The sequence below is a fragment of the Solanum dulcamara genome, chromosome 12 (assembly GCF_947179165.1).
Source record: "Solanum dulcamara chromosome 12, daSolDulc1.2, whole genome shotgun sequence".
NCBI lineage: Eukaryota > Viridiplantae > Streptophyta > Magnoliopsida > Solanales > Solanaceae > Solanum > Solanum dulcamara.
Window position 1 is genome coordinate 5025289 of NC_077248.1, and position 22339 is coordinate 5047627.

At 31.8% G+C, this 22339-nt stretch overlaps 1 protein-coding gene and 1 long non-coding RNA gene across 2 annotated transcripts; one reads left to right on the forward strand and one right to left on the reverse strand.

Annotated features, from left to right (window-relative positions):
* The first annotated feature begins 523 nt into the window (after nucleotides 1–523).
* Nucleotides 524–1724, forward strand: LOC129876600 (uncharacterized). Its single transcript, XR_008763388.1, has 3 exons — nucleotides 524–593; nucleotides 738–845; nucleotides 1403–1724. It is a non-coding gene; the product is annotated as an uncharacterized LOC129876600 (long non-coding RNA).
* A 112-nt stretch (nucleotides 1725–1836) lies between these two features.
* Nucleotides 1837–12469, reverse strand: LOC129876599 (DNA glycosylase/AP lyase ROS1-like). The gene is made up of 20 exons (XM_055952076.1): nucleotides 12347–12469; nucleotides 11293–11912; nucleotides 8707–10629; nucleotides 8236–8634; nucleotides 7791–7881; nucleotides 6542–7649; nucleotides 6219–6298; nucleotides 6045–6129; nucleotides 5868–5959; nucleotides 5714–5782; nucleotides 5410–5446; nucleotides 5242–5324; nucleotides 4347–4814; nucleotides 4159–4195; nucleotides 4003–4060; nucleotides 3605–3744; nucleotides 3441–3506; nucleotides 3226–3340; nucleotides 3105–3143; nucleotides 1837–2172 (listed from the first exon to the last, which is right to left on the reverse strand). The coding sequence occupies exons 2-20, from the start codon at nucleotides 11735–11737 to the stop codon at nucleotides 2039–2041; spliced, it is 5469 nt and encodes a 1822-aa protein (XP_055808051.1). The 5' UTR covers nucleotides 11738–11912; nucleotides 12347–12469; the 3' UTR covers nucleotides 1837–2038.
* Between the last annotated feature and the right edge of the window lie 9870 nt (nucleotides 12470–22339).

Sequence of the window (22339 nt, forward strand, 5' to 3'; positions counted from 1 at the left end):
CCATGCCAGTATATGATAGTTTCATGCAGATGCAGTTAAAGGATTAAAGTAGACATCAATGATACCACAACAGTATATAGATATACTGTAGTGGTATCATTAAGGACTGAAGCAGCCTCAATAATATCATTTCAGTATATGATACTGCGATGGTATTTTGGTCGCGAATCTCTTGCTTTAGGGGTATGAATTGTAAAAAAATATTTATCTGTAATTATTTTGCTCTTACGAGGAATGTGCTTAGTTTTCCCTATAATTATTAATTAAATATTGCTGAGTTCACAATGAACCCAAGAATTACATCCTACCCAAAACTTCATCATTACTAATCGGGTCGAGTTATAAGAGCCATCAACTAATCGAGTCGGGTAATGGTTCGGAAATGCTGAATCAGTGCAACCCAGTCTCGCGAATGGCGCGTTTGCTCAAAACACCGAGACCCAAAAAAAGGGAGGGAACTCCAAAAGCTACAAGGAGGGAAAAATTGCCCATAAATAAATAAATGCATTAAACACAGAGACTCTGCATCTATCCACATTTTCCTCTCCTTCTCTACCATTTACACACCAATACACTGCTCTTATTTCAAACAGGTAAAACATAGATCATACTAGAATTTTGAATTCTCAACTCATAAAGTTCGAATTTTGTATCCTTTTTAGATTTATGGATTGAGCAGAGGCGGATTCAGGATGTGTTCAACCTTTTAAGTTTCTCATGTCTATTTTCTTTTGCAGTTGAAAGTTATGGGTTCAATTGAGCTCGTAACAGAGACGATGCAGATATCTCCATTAATGGATCGAGTTACCCTGGAGGCGAGAGGATGCAGATATCTGAATACCAAGGTATATTTTAGTTACTAACATTTTATGCTCTGTGTACTATTTGGATATTGATTAATGTTCAATTTGTTGTCAAATTGAAGTTGTAACTTGTGACGTTCCGAAATGAATATGTGATGATTCATGAATGTGTGTAGTTTCTTTTATATTGTTAGTCCTGAAAAAACATTATTATCGCCTATTTATGTGCTTATGATTTAAATGTGAAGCTTCATCTGGGTGAGTTGTTGATAATTCTGGTCCACATACACTTGCACATCATTGTTACCGCTCTCATTTTTGTATTCTTTTTTTCAAGTTGTTTGAAAATGTTTTCTTTAAGTCGAGTATATATTGGAAACAGTCTTTTATCTTTAGTCTTTTATCTTTATGGGTTAGGGGTAAAATTATATTATTTTTGTATAGCACATCATATATCAATATGTGAATGGTTGAATTTATTTCTTTTGTGAATCATGTATATGTATATATGCGAAAAAATTACGTATAGTATCTGTGTGCAGTAACCACTTTTGAACCAACTCGTTGTAAATGTTGAATCTACTTCTGCACTTGTTCAGGTTGAGAATCTGCCATCAAAATTGCTGAAACTGAATGTAGGATTTTCTCAGCTTCACAAAGTTGCAAGGTAAAAAACTCCTCTTTTTTCCAGTTAGTTCGCGTAGTTTTAATGAGATTTCAAGAAGTTAAGATATCATTAGCAGGTGCATTCACATGTTTACTTTTGAGTATTACTATTACTTCAAATTATGTGTAGCAAAGAACAGAAAATATTACAACGTTGTCCAATTTAGGCTATTACATAACACAATATGGTGTTGTCTATCTGAATAAAGTTAATGGGGCTCTGTAAGTCCGTTATACAGGCGGGCTCTGTAAGTCCGATATACAGGCCAATATATAGATATGGTTTTCTTACTGGTGTCAACTCAGTTTTCTTTCCCTTGACTTGAAAGAGAAAGGAGATGTAAATTGCAGAATTCAAGCGAACTAATTGGGAATAAACTGATTGAATAATTCAATAAATTGTTGCTAACTAAAGAAACTCCATAACTTTTACCTACAAAAAATACTTATTAATTCATTTACAAGTTAACCAGATACCTTTCTTCTTTTTACTGACTCGTTTTGAACTGCACGATATTGAATGTTGTTAGATTGTTTTGGCTTTGGCATGAGTACCTGGGTAGCTATATTCAGGAGGCTACCCCTTTGTCTTCATTTGTTTTCCCATTAGTCCTATTTAACTTGCTGGCTGGAAAATGAAACCTTGCCAATAGCGGTCGAGGTGCTCGTGTCTTATGATCAAATCCTCGCACACAAACAAACCCTGGAAAAATACAATAGCTATTCATCAGAAAAGCAAAAAGGTTTTGCAGCAGGGGACGTCAAATTCTTTCTGTTGGCTAATAGTTTATTGTCATAGCTAAATTTTACCATTTGTCCAAACTTTGTGGAACAAAATATTAATCGTCAAAAATGGCGCATTTTTACTATTATTGTATGCTTTTAGTATTTATCTCAGACCTTTTGTAACATATGTTCAAAACCAATGCCCTTTTTCAAATAAATCTTACAGCTACATGTGTGTGTGTACCTCATGTTTGTGGTCCTGCTTCATATATACCAAAAAAGGAGCCCTAGGAATGCTTGTTGTCCAAAGGGTCTCACTCTTTAAATTGAAAAGATAATGTTGAAAACAAGATTCTTGTTCATAGTGTAAATAAGTCATTTTTGCATTAAAATCAATCATCACATGAATTAGACAAAGAATAGAACAACATAAATCGTCATTGTAGACTACCATGGTCCCAAGCTAAAAGTACAACTATTGTATATTCTAGCCCCTAGCCCGGGGAACTTTTTTTTTTTTTTTTTGGGGATCAGATTGGTGAATGTGAGGGTGGGGGGACTCAATGTTGTGAGAGGTAGAAAGCAAACAGAAAATAAATAAGATTCTCAACAAAGGTGAGCATGTTGATCCTTGTTTTCTAAGTTTTAGGTGTGCTTCTGACGATGAGTGGTTATATAATCCTTGTTTCCTAGGTCTTCTGATGCTTCTTTTCATTTTAAATTTTGACAATGGCATGTTAAATTTTAAACAGACTAGACTGTGATCCATTTTATCTCTGTGTTTAACAGTATGGCATCTCAACATAAAGCTAGTTTAACACAAGTGATTTTCAGGGATTTACTTTGTTGAAAATGGATAAGAAGCTAGCTTTTCACTGAAAAAATATGAAGGATTTTCCATTTACATACCTCTCCAAAAGCAGTGTTGGATACTTTCTGTGTTTAGGCCTGATGAACACAACAGATTTCAATGTTATTTCACTCCCAAAACTTTGTAAATGAGGTTTCATCAGTTTAGTGGTTCTTTCACCTTTGAATATCGTGGGTATTGAGGTTCCAAAGTAGACAGTCCGCCGTGGGAGATTCCACAGCCAATCCCTTGGGACATTGATTGGGTTAAGGCTTGAGTCATGGTCCGCGAACACCTGAAAAGTAATTTCTATCAATAAAAACCACAATATTTGTCGTGAAAGCTAGTCTTTGATGTGTGAAATTGTAAATGAGCTAAAAGTTTGTTATATTTACCTCATTGACCTGAAAGTATGTACCATTGAGTGGAAAGCTTCCTCTCATAGCTGTTCGACATGGTATCTATTCACAAGAACAATGATTAACCATATTGTATGTATCTTTTTGGCTGTTTACTCATATGAAATGACCACTATTAGAGGCTCTATGGATTTTCTTACCAGAAGAGTCCCTCTTACTGTTTGAGAATGTGCTTCACGTATGCTGTTGCATGAGGAACAAGTCTCATCTTCACATAGTTTGCCAGTTTCTTGAGAGTTGCACTGAGTTTCTGGAGGTTGCATTGAATTTGCTGTTTCACCTGATATGAATTTCATACAAGCGGTAAAATCAGTCAAGTGCTGAAATGGGGATATGATAGTTAACTGATATTACCTACAATTTAAACTAACCCATGAAATTTGTAGTCTATATTTACCAACGCGATAGCTATATCAATAGTTCCCTAAGCATGACCTAGCTAATTCATCTATTTTCCATGTTACAAGAAATAGTCGAAGGAAGCCTTCCAAAAAAAAAAGTTCTTCCATATATAGCATTGCAGTTCTTGTGATCCTACCCGGTGTCCAAATAGCAAGAAGATAGGAAGAAGGATCGTCAGGTTCTCTTTTGTCCAACTGCAAAATGAAAAATGCAATTCTTTGGATGATTAGTTTTTATATCTGCTTGGCTGATGGTTATATGCTGGACATAAAACTAATGTGGTATCACTAACCCCTTCCAAAAGAGGATGAGAATCTGGAAGTTCATAGCTGTAGGAGGAAAACAAATTGATAGTTAGTACAAAAAGTTTTTTAAACATTGTATTACCTTGAAAAGTACAGTCTATCCTTGACTATTGTTAGGGCTTCTTTGGCAGCATAATTCTATTTTTGTGATGTGAAATCAGGATTATTTACTTACACTTGATGTTCAGTTCTGAGCCGGCTAACATTCTTAAGTTTAGGTGTGGGAATTGATGCAGCTTCTGAAGTCAAGGCTACTAAGGCATTCGACATTTCTACCTGATGAAGCTCCATATTGTTTTCCACATATTTCTTTACATTTTGAGTAAACTCTGCCATATTCAATTCAATCATAGGAATTTCATTAGGATCTTCAAGGTAAGTGTCCTCTATGTCGATTTCTGGTGCTTGTATTTGCTCTTGCTCAGGTGTGGAAGGAACTTCAACAATGGGTTCTGGTGTTGCTGGCACTTCAATAATAGGAGCTGAGTTGATCAATTTCTGATGCTCCACTGGTTGCTGCTTACCCGGAGGTAAAGGCAGAGGCAGGTGAGTGAAATTTTCCCTTGGATTGTTGTCAGCGGCTTTGTGTTCTGTTGCACTGACAATGCTTTTCTCTTCCGGTGCGGGAAGGGCAAGCCTTGCACTGAATGAGGCATTTTTATTAGGTCTAGTTTATGAAATACAATGTATCTGAATGTTTAAACAGATAAAATAGCCATTCAAGTCTTAAGTCTCAGTTAATGTGCTTGCAGTATGGATATCACCAATAAGCTGGTTAATTTGCTATCTCAGAAATGGGTGCATCTAAAATTTTTAGCATGAAATTGCTTTGTCAGTGACTGAAATTTTATTTTCTAGGATGTATCATGGTTGTATTTTATATAGAGGCAGGTTAGCTTGAAACGGAAGAGCGGTTCACTGCCACATTGTATATTTTTTATACCCAAAACATAGTAGAACTATGGTGCTTTGGGTTTGAGTACAATAGTTTATGTACTAGAAACAAGATAGTTGGACAAACAGGACAGAAGTATTTTAGCTGCAGAAAGTACAAATAGTAATATGCTAACCTTGCAAATGCACTTGCAAAGTGTCTGCATTCTCCTCTCAGTGGACATGCATTGCAATTGGGTTTGCTTTTTGTACAGAAGACCTACATGAGTTGTAAGAGTGGCCTTAGCCTTTGATTGCAGATATCTACTACTTTTCGGAGATATCATCTAATAGTATTGACATACCTTCCCAAAGGTGATCATATGATAATGTAGCTCATATCTGTAAGTAAGATCTCAAATTAATGGACCATTACTGATGGGAAGAAAAAGAAAATCGTTTCTAAACAATCTAAGTACAAGTAGACAATACTTTTTATCATTTGATTATTACCAAAAGATTGTCATTGGACTTCTTACTTTTAGTTACAACTCAGAGCTCGACATCTGTGAGAGGTCAATATATATATATATATATATATATATATATATATATATATACACACACACACACACACACACACACAATTGTTTAATAGATGCTACTTACAGTGTTCTTTGATCAAGCTTGCAGAGACGCGGCCATAGGTACTGTTGAATTGACTCCAGTATTGGGTACCTGTAGGAATACCACAGAGTTAGCCTTTAACTATGTAGCCTTGTACTATGTATGCAATTAGAGATTTAGAGTCAGGAATACTCACAGTTCCAGAAGATGCAACTGTAGTGACTCGGGCAACGGCTGCAGGGGTACCCACCCTAGTCTAACAGCTATACGCCCTACATTTACATCAACCTTTTTACAGAAACACAGAAATTAGTGTGATTGAATGGCTATTTCTCATATATTTAACTCTTCCAAAATTGGTTTTAGGTCTTACAGGGAAAGCAAGGTGGTGAAGTGTTAAAAGTCTCACACATTCCACGCTCTTTAGACCCAAGCCCCTTATGCTCAGTAAATACTCTCTGAAACCATATATTTGAAATATGTTATAGTTTGTACATGACTAGAATTTTTACACAAGGGAAATTATTTGGAATAATTGCTGACTTACTTTGCTTTGTCTGGTGGAACATCTCTCAGCCATTCAAGGTCAACGCTTCCATGATCACTAACAATCCGGTTAAGAAAAGCCTGCAATAGCAAGTTTATTTTTTCCATAGAGCAATCATGGGGATTTCAGGCAAAATAAATACTGTAGATGTATATGTTCTATAGTATGCAAGGGAAGGTTGTGTACAATAGACCCGATGTGGTTCGGCCCTTCTGCGGACCCCACACATAGCAGGAGCTTAGTCCTATGGGCTGTCTTGCATATGTTCTCTCGTCCGCAGATATTGCAAAGAAGGTTATGCAATGCAATACTCATGTGTGTACCTTGATTCTCTCTGCCAGCTTGTTGTTCATTCCTCGTTCTCTAATTGTATGGGCTATCTCATTGACATTTGCACACCTCACTGCTTCATAGTCCAGTGAATCCATTGTGTTTGTTGTCCTTTCTCTTTTCTTGCCATTTGCCTGGGCCTGTAACCGTAAGCTGTCCCAATCAATGTTCTCTTTCTCCTTCCCAAGCCTTCCGTTTTTAGCTTTAGAAGGATTGTCATTTACTTTGTCTACTTTGCTACGAACATGATTAGTGTCATTTTTCAAGTTTGACCCCAAACCTCTTTGCTCAGACTTGCATGAATCAAAAACTATGCTGGCCCTTTCTGTGACATCTACAGCGGTTTTTGAAAAGGTTGGGGCTTCTGGAACTTGCTGGACATTGCAATTGCTATCTTCAGTTTGAAACTGAAGTTCAATATTGACTTCTGCATCATTCACTGTCTCCATGTCCAACTTATTTTGAAGGTTCGTAGCATACAGTGCTGAATGTGCAGATTCTGCTGACAATCCACTTTTTTCCGGGGCACTAAGTTCCTTGCCAAGGAATGGAAGGTTTTCACCTTCTTGTAAATGTTCAGTGCACCTGGTTCCTCGTGCTCCTGAAGTTCCTGCCATCTGTAATAGCTTCAAAAAAGAAGTGGAGCTGCAAAAGTTGCTTGACTCAGTTCCTTCTGAAGCTTGAATAACTGCAGAGTTCTCAGAAGAAACTACAGAACTCGGAGAAGAAGGCAAATCATTCAATTCTTTTCGATCTCGGAAACCCACAACTGTTGATCCATACAGATCTGAGCCTTCTCTAGAAGAATATGATTGCAGAATTACAGAACATTCTGCCGACTTTATGCATTGTGTGCTATTTTCACTTGATTCAGAGTCATTGACAGCTGCTTTTTCTTCATTTGAATCTGTATTATAGACTCCTGAAGAATCCTGACAATGGGTTGGCTGATTTGGTTGATCTTCATACCATCTGATAGAAACATTGTGGTCTGTTGCACACTCTTCGGGTTCTTCAATAATAATATCTGTGTTTCCTTCATGCTTCTGAGTACTGTCTGTCTTCAGAGGAAAGTGGGCAGCGAGTGACATGAATGCAGAACTGTAAAGTGGATAAAGTAAGTAATTTTAGGGACAAAAGTGGGCTAAATAATATGTTGTCACTCCATCTTTCAATGTTTAGGAATTTGCTGGAAGAAGGAAAAAAATTCCAAAACTGTAGAAGTTTATAGTTTCAGCTAACCTAGAAAGGTGATCTGAAACATTCTGTGTAAGATATACCCCAACCACAGAGTCCACAACGGATCCCTTCCAAGGTGAGAAGCGCCGGTCTCCTGACTCACCAAAAAAAGAAGAAAAATAAAATTTATGGTTATTACAATAGACTAAAACAGCACTGAAATTTTTTTCCTCTTTTAATATGGCATGTTTAAACTCCTAAAGTATTCCTACAGAAAAAAATAGAAAGGGTATGAGGAATCTTGGTGTGCAAGATCAACATTTAGTTGATGCCTCACTTTTCAATTGTTTCTATTACCACATGGTGAGTCACAGATTGAAGATATTAGCATAGCTATCTTATCTTATTTGAACTAGCAATGTTTTCTTCTACCTATGTTTCTAGTGAAGGAACCTAGCTGGCAATTTGACTTAGCCACTAGGTAAGGTTGAAGACTTTGCACAATTACCTTGGACAAGCCGCATGCGTGCAATAAATGAGTCTGCTCTACTATTAAAGACTCGACGTTCTTCCTCCCACCATTTTGCCTTGTCTTCATCTGTTCCATCAATGCCTTCACTGTTTATATCTTGCAGCAAAAGCTTCCATACCCTATCAGTCTCATCGTCAACATCAACTTTTGGACGCGGTTTTCTTTTTCTAACTAACGAACTTCCAAAAGGGACAATACTTCCATCTCTTTGATAAAGAACAAGGGCACTCTCCCTTTGAAACTTGGTGTGGTAGGTGATGATTCCACGTTGACCTTGTTTTTGGCTGCTTTCTCTATTTAAATCAAGATGCTGCAAGTGTTCTGCAATTTCATCGATTGGAGACATGCCTCTCCACGTTAAAGCTGGCAGAGAACCTGCACTCAATGTTGTTAGCAAGTAAAGAGTTGTAATATTAATGATAGTTTTATGTATATGCCTTTAAGTACCCCTTGCATTTTTTGCATGTTGATGGGTATACATGTCGGAAGCTGCCGAGCTGACAAGGATGCTTGCCTTTGACTTCCTTTTTGTCTTCATTGCTGCTCGGGTGTCTGCAATTGGAGCTCCCATGCATGCATTGGATAGATGTGAAGTTTTATATCTTTCTCCAAATCCATATTTTGTTGCTTCTTTGGATGTAGAAGTTGGAAATTGTTTGTAAATTTCATGCAGAGATGCAAAATCATGTACTTGAGTTGCACTGGTTGATCTCCTCCTCCTTAACCTCTCTGCTTCCACAAATGCTTGCATCACATTGGAATTCCACATTCCGTTATTGCCTATATTGGTTGCAGAATTGTTGCTAGGGGAACCACTGATATTGCATTGAGATGAAGGCATGTAGTTAGTTTTGCCAGTAAAATGCTTAATGTAGGAAGATGTTGAGCTGTGGCCTTTTTCTGCTCTCATTTTCTTGTAAATAGCAGGAAGATGCATCCCTACATTACTATAAACATCAGGTTTATTTGCTGGAAGGATTGCTTGATAGGCCTGCATAGAATTGAAATATGCCCCTTTGGCATTTATGCTGTAGAATTGTGCTTCATCAGTTCTACATGAATGCTGTCTTTTCAAGCCTTTTCCATGTGGCAAGCATGCACTGCTGCTGCAGTTGGAAAAATTCAGGCTCTGTGGTGTCATTTGTAGTAAGCTTGCCTGTTTATCATGAGTTAAATCTGAACAAATGATTCTGCTATTTCCTCTTGTGCTTTCATTGTGATTCCCAACCATGGCTTTGTCATGATTCCAGCCAACCTTGTCCGGAGTTGGATGACCAGGGTACTGCATTTCAGGTTGTGATAAGTTATTTCTCACCTCTTGGCTCAGGGAGCGGGTGATGTTATAAGTTATTCCCACTTCTGTCTCTTTGCTTGTGGCTTCTTTCTCTTGTCCAAGCTGCACAGACTGTGCAGTTGACCTGGAATTATTTGCATGCAAATCCAAAGTTGAGGGCCTGTATGATGAATTCTCATCTCTTGCTTGGCTTTCAAATTCATAACTCAACGATTTCCTGCAGGATTTTCTAGAACGAGGAACTTCTGTCGGGTCGATTGTTCCACTGCTTCCCTCTTCGGAGATTTTTTCCATGCTCTTGTTAACTTGATTCCTTCTGACATTCCTTTTTGTTGTTAGAGTTTCTTTGGAACCAGGAGGCTTTCCCTCATGAAAAATTGTATTGTTTACCTCTTCTGCGGAAGTGGCTGCAGGTCTGCCAATTGCTCCACTGCTTCCCTCTTCAGAAGATTTTTCTGTGCTCTTGTTCACTTGATTTCTTCTGACATACTTCCTTTTTGCTGTTGGGGTTTTCTCGGAACTAGGGGGCTTTCCCTCGTGACAAATTGTATTGTTTACCTCCTCTGCGAAAGTGGCTGCAGGTCCGCCAATCTTGTTTCTTCGGACATACTTCCTCTTTTCTGTTTTTGTCTCCTCTGAACCAGGCTGCTTTTTGGTTCTTGGTTTGGGAGTCCTTTTAGGCTTGCCTTCTACAACCACTTTGGGCCTGTGCTTTCTTCTTCTTGGTTTTTGCTCTGGTGTAGTATTCAGTTCAGTATCCTGTTTGCCTTCCTTGTCAAACTTGTGATATTCCTGCAATTCTGATTGATCCAAGATCTGCTCTGGCTGCTCTTTATTCTGTTGGAGTTCATTTGCTTCAGCTCTCTTTATTATATCCTCATTTGACTGTATAACTCTTGCTGCTGTTGTCACATTAATATCTAGGTTTGATGCATTAGATGCTTGCCCTTTAATCTTGATCATATCTGGTGTTACCGGTTTGAACTGGAACGGGATGTTGCTGCTCAAGGTTGCACCCGTCATTCTTGATGGTGAATTCAAGTTGAAAGGGAAGCTGGATAAAATAGAGCTTTCATCTGCATGATGAATTTTCTCATGTCATATTAGTTTATCAAGAAAATAATCCCAAAATTGAAGCAACAAATTTCTTAAGATTTTGACATGTCCCCTAAATCATGATACTGTTTGATGCTTAGCCTAATTGTTTTTCATGGAAATGAAACCAAAACACAATATGTTGAAGCATGTGCTACACGTTAAATATGCAATTACTTGTAGATTACAATAGGATAATTTGACTTGGAATGACACTCTAACAGGAGAACACTCAATCAGAGAAAACATGGTATCACAGATCTAATATGTGCCCCCTTTTGCTTCCATTCTGACTATGTTCTAGGATATATTATTTTAGTCCAAATTGGAACTTCATTGAGTATTCACGGGCCTGTTCAACTCAATGCGAGCTAATTCGTGCTTGCTGTGCATTTAAATTGTTCCTCCAAATTGTTAGTAGATGTAAGTTTCAAATTACTGAAGAATGATACTAGTTATATTTCATTGTCAAACATTTTGCAGGTCTTGCAATGCACAAAGACACTGTTTTGTTAATGAGGTAGGTAAAAGAAGAACTTGACATACACATGGAATGCAATTATCGCAATCTGAAGATCCTCCAAGCTATGGAGTCATTACAATAAGTAGAAACGAATGTATCAATGAGTACTTCATTTGTCTACCTGCATTCTGAGTATTGATGAGTGGTTGGAAAGAACACTTCACACTATAAGCTGTTTCATCTGCTGGCGTGGTGCCACTGCCACCAGCATGTGCCATCGCCAACAGATCCCCAAAAGACACATTACTCCACATGTCTACATTATCACTAGGGAAGTTATTGTACATATTTATACCACCTCCATACATTTTGGACTTTGTCCCCACTGCTGCTTCCGAGCTAATGAAGCACCGATCTACTGTTACTGAACCGCGATATGCAGCAGCATTTTGAGCTTCGGTTGTGCTGCTAGTAGCATGTTCCAGTGCTTGTTTTCTTTGCAAATCTGACCAATCAACTTGAGCTTGCTGGTTTTCCTGCTCGTTACTGCAAATTGGTGCTGATTTTGCAAAACCCGGCTTCCCCGGAGTTGCTGGGATCCATGAACTGCCTTGGCCTATATCCATTCTGCAGCTCTTCAAACTGGTAAAAATCCAATCTTTTTCTCCCTTTTTTATTTTCTTCAATTTGACATAATGAATTTCTTATGAGAAAACTGAACCATTTCTGGCATACAAAAAGATGCAGGGCTTGGATAAGGTTATTAATTCTACAGTACCAATTTTGTTTTATGAAATCATCCTGCAAAAAACACAAGAATCAAAGATGAAATGACCCAGATTAAAAAAAAGAAACAGAAATTACAGAAACAGAATTTCAGAAACTCTACCAAAACCTGAATTTATTAGCACTTGCATTCAAATTTGTGAATTTACATCAAAAAATTCATTTTCTAACAGATCCCCAAAGACCAAAAACCAGAATGTAGATTCTACAACAAAATAAGAAATCTCAATTTTTTTTGTCAAATTCAAGAATTGAGTAACAAAAATTAAGTCTTGATCAGTGAAAATTTCAGCAAACCGACAAAACAATAAATTCTACATCCAACCTCACCTCAAAAATCCCATTTTGTTCTGCAATTTCATAATGTCTAAATTCAGAAAAAAAAAATGCAGATATAACTTGTTAAAAAGTGTAATTAATTCTAGAAAGCTCAGCTGAATTTTACTCACCTGAAAAATGGATCTTTGAAGGAGATCTCACAGAATGGAAGAAGAGATATTCCTGTGGGTGGGTGAGAGAAAACAGGAAAGAAGCTGAAAACAGAAATTTACAAGGCATTATTCATAGACCGGAATAAAGCTCATTTTACTGAAAATTGTTTTTCTCGGTAAACTGTTAAATAAAACATTAATTTACTTTTTAGTCTTATTTTAATTGTACTTATGTGTTAGTAAAGATAAGTTTATGAGCATAGTGGTTTAAAGTTAAAGGTATTAACTGTAGTTAAACTATTAAAGTTATGTGAATTTGTCTAACTGAGTCTTCACCACGTGCCGTGTAAGGAGAGTGGTCCTGCTTCGCATGTTTTCATGCTAGTCATATTGTTAAAGTTAGCCGTTAGAGAAGTGGCAGTTATAACTAACTTGAGGCGAATTCAGAATTTAAAACTTATAAAATTTTATTATTATTTTAATAGACTTCTTGTACACCATGTAGGTCCAAAAGACTAGACAAAAGTTGTTATATGAATATGCGGCACGTACATATATATGGAGTATTTTATGTTTAAATAGATAGGATATTTGAATAAGAATTACGATTTTATATTTTAATTTTTTTAAAAGTGAGATTTGGATTTGAAATTATGGATTTTAATTTTTTTTAAATGTAAAATTTGATGCATAAATTTATATTTTATAAAAGGATTCATTATTTTAAGTGTTGCGAAAAAAAAGATGTTCAGTGTGAAGAGATTGTATGTATCATACGAAAAGATTATATTAAATATGATTGCTTGTCTAAACAAAGCTTCAACTTCAAATCAATATGATTTCAAATAATGTTTAAATAAGGCCTAAATGAGATACATAACATGTAGATTTGAGGAGGATAAAGTGTAAGAAGACCTTATCCATATCAATGGAGATAGAATTTTTTTTTAAAAGATCTTCGACTCAAATAACACATGTCAATGCAATTTCTTTTAAAAGAAATAGAATACAAAAGTAAAATAAATATAACAAAAAATAAAAAAATCATAACATAGAGAAAATAACTGATAATAATAGAAATTGAAAAGCAAGAAACTACAAGACAAGTACTAATGTTAATTGTTTGTAAGGAGAAACATGTACAAGGCATCAAAGCTTATTCGGCAGTAAATTGAGACAACACTCAACAATCTATTGATCTTTTATCAATCGTTGACAACTAAATTCTCGCATCTAAGGTCATGTTATTAATAAGTTAAAGATTCATCATGTTGTATGTACTTTTATTACATCTTGAGCCTACGTCTACCTCTCCTTAAATCAACCATTGCCACTTTCTCACACCTCCTCACTAAGGTATTTGTGCATTTCCTTTTCACATATTCAAACAAGGGGTGTTCATGGGTTGGTTTGGATCAATTATTGGTCAAAATCAAAATTAAATCAATTTTTAAATTATTACAATCAAACCAAATCAAATAAAATATACATTTATTGATTTTGTTGTTATCAATTTTGATTCGATTATTTGGTTATTAATCATATACAAAAATAAAAGAAATAATTCATTTGAAAGGGAAAAAACAATAATTCATTCAAAAAGAAATATTTAGACGATTAGCACAACAGAACTTTCAATCGCTGAATTTATTGTAATAAAACTTCAATAAATTGACCACTTTTGCCTAAACAAGGAAGATACAGTGGCGTTCCTAGTCCCACCAAAAATTGCCATAAGCATTCATATACATGAAACCAATAAGATAAATATTTTCATCTTAAGTGTTTTTGCTTTTATAAATAAATTATAAATAAATTTAATGAAATTATATATAGTATATTTATAATTGTTCATAAAACATAGTATATTATATATGTATACTTATAAAATATATTGTATATAATTTATCGATTCGATTAGGTTATTTCTTTGATTTTTTTTAACAAAATCAAAGTCAAATCAAATATTGATTTTTAAAAATGTAAAATCAAATCAAATTAAACTCGAATAAAAATCAGTTTACCTAATTGATTTGATTTGATTTTCGAATTTAGATTGATTATATCCAAATATATATTACAACTCTCGTTACCAAAGCTTTTGAGAAGTAAAAAATATTTATTTGAAAAAGTTGAGATAATTAGTTAAATTTTCACAAAAAAATAAAATCAGTGTTTGAATAGTAACAAAAGATTTTTTTATTATTTAAAAGCTAAAAACAGTAACTTATCTCCATTAATTTTATAAGTTGGTCAGCATAAATTTATTGCTTTAATATCAATAAATATGTTTTTAGAATTGATTAATGAACTTCAATTTATTTATTTTTCAAAATTGAAAAACTTTTAATTTCCTCTCATTGCGTGATTGACGGTGCCGTTAGTTTCGCCGTTGGTGGTCCCGTTTCAGTAGTACAATTATGCACGTAAAGAATTTGCTGAATTTAGTGTATAAGATTTTTAATGAGATGCTGGTGAGGGTTGTAATCTATTGTATTTGCTTTTATTCGCTACAAAATACAATTGTGAATTGCTTATTACTATTAAAGGGTGTCATATCGTGGTGATAGTATTTTAATGGTTCATTTCTACAAAATTCAGTTGAAAATGATACTATAATCATTGTTATTGTTATACTGATTGGACATCATCAATTTTCTCAGTTACGTTACAACCAAAAAGTGACATCTTGTCTTATATTGTAAAGTTAAGTTGAGACGCAAGTTTTAATCTATTTATATATTTATTTTAATTAATTATTTTTTTTTAATTTGACATGAAATTTAATACAACAACAAGATTAATCCAGTAAAATTTCACAACGTAGGGTCTGAGAAGGGTAAAGTGTACGCAAACCTGACTCCTACCAAAGTAGGACGGCTGTTTCCGAAAGACCCTCGCTCAGTAAAATAAAAAAAGGAAGTCAGATACGAATAAAGTCATTTTTTTTTAATCTTGTGGTGTTAGATTTAAAATTTGTCAAATTTACCAAATATTTTTTTAATTGTATGATTTTAAATATATTATGTAAAAAATTGAATTTAAATAATAATATAATAATAATAATAACAATACCATAATCTTATTTGAAGAAAGTATAATGTACATGGATTATACCTGCTTTTGTGGAGTAGATAGTCATGTCATCTCGTGTGTTAATATTTTAATGGTTCAGTTCTACAAAAATTAATTGAAAATGATAGTGTAATCATTGTTATTGTAATATTTGATTGGACATCATCAATCTTCTTGGTTATAGTGCAATCGAAAAATGACGTCTTGTTTTATTTTATAATAAAATCTTGAAAATTTTATATATCTCATTTTTTTATATTATATTTATTTCATTTTAATTTTTTTATATGATATAAAATTTAAGAAAGTAAAAAATATTTTTAAATTTTGTGATGTTAAATTAAATATGTATCACATTTATAAAAATACTCATTTTATTGTGTGATTTTAAATGTCATGTGGAAATAAATTAAAAAATTGTTAAAATTATTTTTAAAACAAAACTAAAATAAAAGACAAATAAATTAATATAAAAAATAATATAACAATAATAACGATATTCAATGTAATCTTATTCAAAAAAAATGAGGTGTACATAGGTTGTTCCTCCGGTTTTTGTGGAGTAGAAGGTGATGCCATCTCGTGTGATTTGAATAGTTTAATTGAAGGTCTAAAATATTTTTATTGTTATTCTATTTTGAAGTATCAATCTTCCTTATGTTTTGCTACGACTCAGGTGCAATGACACATGTCCTTCTACGATGCTCCTGCATGGCTTTCATGTGCATGCTTGTTACATGCCATCATTAGACGCTAATTACAAGTTGTATGCTTGATCACAAATTTTAGAAAATTGCTGCAAGAATTGTTTGGAGTAGTAAATAGACATCTACAATTTAGTGTATTCATAGAACTCTCTTTTGGATGTACATTAATAAAGATGTGTCTCACTAAGATCTTTACTAGGAAAAAAATTTATGAGAAAAAATTCAAGTAAGAAAAAAAGAACACACTTATTTGCTAATACACATTTTTAGCCGCCTCATTTAATAATCTTACTAAAAAATTCAATTGAAGATAAAATCTTGATTAAGAAAAAATAGAGTATATAGTATATTTTACTCCCCTAATGATGAAATCATAAGTTAACATTGTTTGCAACAAATTTTAAAGAGATTGAAAATAAATTGCAATCACAAATAAAATATGATGAAATATTGATTTTAATGATTAATATTTGTGAGTATAATTTTGTTCCTTCCTCGTCTCTAAATTTTCTCCATGATTTGAGAAATGTTAGTAGCATATTTCTCAAACATGGGATAATATGGGTCTCCTTGTGATTTATTTGAAAGCTTGGAATGTCAGGGCAACAATTTAAAAAAAGGCAATATTTGATGCCTTGATTTCTTTTTGAGTTTATCAACAGTTAATGAATTTTTGAGATGTCTTTTTAAGGGAATATGTTACGCTTTATATAGGTGTGAGATTGAATTTAAGGTAGGATAGTGTTCAAGAACCCTAATCAATGTCTATAAAAATTTCAGAAATGACGCATGTCAATTTTGTGAATCAATTTTTCAAATTGTTAATACCTTTGTGAATAGATCTGTTAAATTTTCTCTTGAGTGAACTTATTGAACATTTATTTCATCACTAAAAATCTTAAGTGTAATTTTTTTTTTTGGTGAAACATATTTTATCTCTTTTAATGTATACTCCTTTTAGTTGATCTATGCATATATGCAACATTGTTTTTGTACAATGTTGTTGGAATATCTTTGATTAGTGGAGGACCACATATTTTTGGATGTGTTGTGTTATTGTTCTCAATCAAATATGTTGTGACTTGCTTCATGAATGGAGATTATTTCTGCATAATTTTAAAAAATAAAAATTATAATTTATTTTGTTGACCGACATGATATAGTTATACCTTCATATATATAAATAAATAATCAATATGAGATTTAACTTTACGTGAATCAAATAAATACTCTATATTTACATTCAGCTAGTGGTGAAATGAAGTCATTTGAATAAAACAAACACATGTCAATTGTTCCTCAAAAATATTTAAGTATATGCTTTTCTATTGGGGCAAAGTTGAAAACATTGTGAAGATTAATATCATTTGAACATCCTTATGAAAATAGTTGGACAACTGAAATTTATATCTTTACTTTTTATTGGTCTTCATCCATATTAGGGTAGAAGACTAGTACAAAGTCTCGTTATTCTTCCTTATTAGTAGGCGCATTAGTGCATTATAATTTTTTGTGCTCTGATTTCTGTTATTATATACTACTCTCTGTACTTTGATTATTTTATTTTATCTGTGTCGCTTTCGTTATTTGCTTTCACATAACGCTTTGAACTTCTTGTACTTCTTAGGAATATCTAACCTCTTTTATGCTTCTATTGAGTCGAGAGTTTCTTGGAAACTGCCGTCCTACCTTGGTAGGAGTAAGGTTTGCGTACACTTTACCCTTTCCAGATTTCACGTTGTGGGATTTCACTGGGTTATTGTTATTGGTCTTCATGTCTGTTCTATGTCTCTCAAAATTATCAAACTTCTATTATTTTAGTATTTAAAAACAATTTTATATTTATTCATGAAAGAGTAATTATAGTACTAAAAATATATATTGATTATTTACTTTTAAGTAGGCAATATGTGTAGTTTGATAATAATTTTTAAGAAATTGTGATTTTTAATCGTTTGAAAATTACAACAAAATTTAGTTGAAAATAATAGCATTGAAATTCCATATTGTAGGTAAAATACTTCTAACAAAAGCGATTTCTTATTCAAGAAAATTCGAATTCGAAATCTCTGATTAAAAATGAAGAAGTATTTACCACTCTATCACAATCTTTGTTGATTATTGTTGTTATTGTTTTTCTAATTTGAATCACCATCAATCTTCCTGGTTATACTATGATCAAACGTAAAATCTTGTCTTATATGGTAAGTTGAATTAACTTATATATATATATATTGTAAGATGATGGCTTTGACAATTTACAAGTTCATTTCAGTTTCTCACCTCTTGGGATACTTTTTTAAAAATATTTTTTCATTCCACTTGTTTGAGGATTAAAATATCACGCAATCTTGTAAGTGAAATTATTTTTCATTTAAAATTGTGTCTAACAGTTGGCGCTGTCCTTAAGGATGAAGACTATATATTTTCTTCAAATTTATATGAAAAATTATTATGTTATTATCATTCTTTCGATTCAAAACAAACTTTTACTATAGTTTAGTGGCTTTCGATAATAATATTTAATTTAATGATTTATTTTTATAAAATTCCTTTGAAAATGGTAGTACAATCATTGTTGTGGTTGTTATTGTTATTCTATCTGATACATCAATCTTCTTAGTTATAGTGCAATAAAAGATAATTGAAAAAATATTAAAAGAATCAAAGTTTTGTAAAAACTCTTGACCTCAGAAGAAGATGATAGCATTGGGTAATTTATAAGTTTTCTTAAAAATTATTATTATTATTATTATTATTTATCATCTTGTGATGTACTTTTAAATTAAAAGATATCTTCTCACACCACTTTTTCGAAGGCTAAAATATTCATGCAATTCGTTATTCATATGAGATTTTTACTGAAATTTTATCGTTGATAGATTTGTTTGTCAACAATTGTAATATTTATAAAGACAAAGATAAATTTCTTTTCCAATTTTATGTGAAACTTGCTATTTTGGATTTGGGACATTATTACGTATCATATTTTCCAATCAAGCTAATTTTCAAATGATCAGTTAATCTTTTCTTTTATTTTTTTTCTTGTATTATTTATATTTTAGATTTCATCCATACTCAAATGGTCTTTAAAAAGAAAGAGAACGAGTACTTAGTTTGAAAAATAAAATAAAAAACAGTTCGAGACAGGCTTTGTTTTTTCATGTGATTTTCTTCCATTTTCCGTATTATCTATTTATTTATTTGATTGATTTTTTTCATTGGCATAATTTATTAGTATTCTAATTATTAAATAAAGGTAGAATTTATTGTTGAATATATTTATTTATAGATTTACGTTTTTCTTTTCGTTTAGATCATATTTATGTACGTTATGTTGAAATTTGACATAATTTTTTTAGTAGTATTGACTTGATATTTCATATTGCAAATCATTTATTTTTTAGTTAGACTTGATAGATTATCTATTTGTCAAATATTGTAATAATTTTATGGCATTATATTTATAATATTAACATTTTTGTCAAACATGCATTTCATGATGTTTATAGAAATTTTGTAATTTTAGATTAATTTAATTAAAATATACTAATTTTAAAAATATTTTATTTTTTATAATATTAATAAAGAACATATATTTATTAATTAATATATTTCAAACGACAATATATATCTTAAATATTTAATTTAGTATCACTTATAAAGACCCTTATTTGTTGTCTAATAGAAAAAAATTAATTTTAGATAATTAACTTTTATTTTAAAAATTTAATATATTCTTATGATTGTATTTGTGCAATCAAACAGTATACTTGTAATTACATTGTTGCAAACACACAAGTAATTATAATTATTAAATTGTGTAATTATTTAGCTAGTAATTATAGCCTAGTAACTACACTAATTCCAAAATTACTTAGTGGCTTACCAAATGAATTTCAAGTATAGATTTCATATTTGAATCATGAATATAAAAAAGATCATCTTAAAAAGTACTTTTTTCTTAAATAATTTTTACTCAATATGAATTTAAATTAATCAATACTCTAATATAAATATAAAATACTATAAAATAAAATAAAATAAAAAGAGGGGAATTTTATGTTCTTTGTAAAAAAGACAATAGTGGATCATGGATAGGAATATGGACAACCGATTTTGCAGGTGGGTTAATGGGAGCTAATGATAGTATTCTATTGGTTCATTTCTTTAAAATAAAAATTTTGTTGAAAACGACATGACAATTATTATTATAATTGTTGTTGTTGTTAGAAATGTCGCATCAACTTTTTGGTCAACTGCAACCAAAAAGTGATATCTTGTCTCGTAGTAGTCTGTTTAGTCAATCTTCTAAAATTAATTAATTTTAAAAATTATTTTTAGTTAATTTGCTTTTAAAAATAAGAAAATAATAATTTAATTTTATAATTTTAAATTAAAGATATATATATAATGTATTAAAATATATTTTAGTTTTATGATTTTAAACAGATCATGGAGATGTTAAAATGAAGAGTTGCTAGGTTAAAATATTTTATTAAAAAAAATAATAAAACAAACAAATCCAAATAGAGGAAAGTAATATTTTTGGAGAGAAACATTTTTTTTAGCTCATCAATTTGTAATCCATTTTTACATTAAAGCAATACTTTATACTTGATCAAGACTTCAAATGTGCTTATGTGGAAAATTACTTTTTTTTTCAACTTTTAAAAAATAATTTCTACGACTTTTCAATATATATATATATCACTCTCAACTTGAGTCAATAGAGTATTATGCAAGAAATTAAAGTGAGACTTTGTGGGATGAGTTCATGCATATAGTCTTAGTCTTCTTAATGTGCATTAGTTGACGACACAATGCATTAATATCATGAAAATGAAGGGCCTAAACAATTTAGATGCTATTTCACTTTTTTTATTCCATAATCTTTTCAAGATTCACACTTTTTATGCGAATATCAAGAAACGTATGTAGCGTCAATAATAATAATAAAAAGAATAAGAATAAGAAATATGCGTAACGTTGATGAGAAAGTTATATCTCATGAAAACTTCTAAACTTTAGTAAAAGAAGAAAATGATGATATTGGCAGTAATTTTTTTCTCATTCCTCACCTTGGGAAACACTTTTTTTTATAAAGATATACTCCTATATTTTGTTTGTCTCAAATTATTTATTATTTTAAAATTTTAAGATAAATTAAATTATTATTATTATTTTCATTTTATCTTTACTAGTTATTGTTCTTAAAGATTACAAATACTTTAATTATAGAGTGATGACACACAAATAGAGTAGGTATTAAATGAAAATAGATTACTCTTTTTGTTTTTTTTTTAATTATCATATTTCGATTTTCAAGAGTTAAATTACATGAACTAATTTGAGAGAAATTTTTTAATTTATTGTACTTTTGGTATAGTTTTCAAACATCTAAATTTGAAATTTAAAATACTAACTTAATCTAATTTAATTTAGCTTCAAAGCTTCGTCAAATTGACTCTTATGAGCAAAATGTAACTTAAAATGAACAAAAAACTATTACCTTCGTCTTATATTAAATGTGCACTTTTAATTTTACACGGTGATTAAGAAATCATTAATACATTGGAAGACTTTACCATTTTGCCCTTTGTTTATATCAATGCAACAAACATAGAGTATAGAAATAGCTAGTATTGAAAATTGTTTACATTCAAAAGGTCATATTAATTGTAGGAGTAAAATAGAAAAAATTTAATTAATTCTATCTTGATTTAGTAAGTGATCAAGTAATATGAGACAAATATTTTCAGTAAGACACCCATCTAATATGAAACGGAGGGAGTATATCTTAAAACATTAATAAAAATAAAATAATTAAATTCCTTCTAATTAATATTTTCTCGAGAAATGTGTAAAAGAGAAATACGACACCTTTTAACAAAGTCTATAAGGACGCAGACTATACGCCTAAAACACTTGCTATTTTTGGAGTTAAACATTATACATAAAATTGTTATTATATCAGTAATTTCCATGCGTATTGCCCTTCTTATCAATTTCTTTTGGTATTATCAAGAACTTGCTGGAAAGTATCATTATCATCATTTAATATCAGTGGTAAAACATTGAACTAATTTATAAATTAAACTTATCACAATTATCAGTAATTCTGCAAAATTGAACGAGTTTAATTAGTTTCATTATTAAGATATTGTATTTAGACATTTAAATTAAATTACGTTTTAACTGAATATGTTAACTTCTAATTAGGAATGTT

Coding starts and splice junctions, on each gene's coding strand:
- LOC129876599 (XM_055952076.1), bottom strand. CDS start 11,737: ATGGATATAGGCCAAGGCAGTTCATGGATCCCAGCAACTCCGGGGAAG. Junction 7,650..7,790: donor GTTTCAGATCACCTTTCTAG/GTTAGCTGAAAC, acceptor TCCACTTTACAG/TTCTGCATTCATGTCACTCG. Junction 5,960..6,044: donor TTCACCACCTTGCTTTCCCT/GTAAGACCTAAA, acceptor TTCTGTAAAAAG/GTTGATGTAAATGTAGGGCG.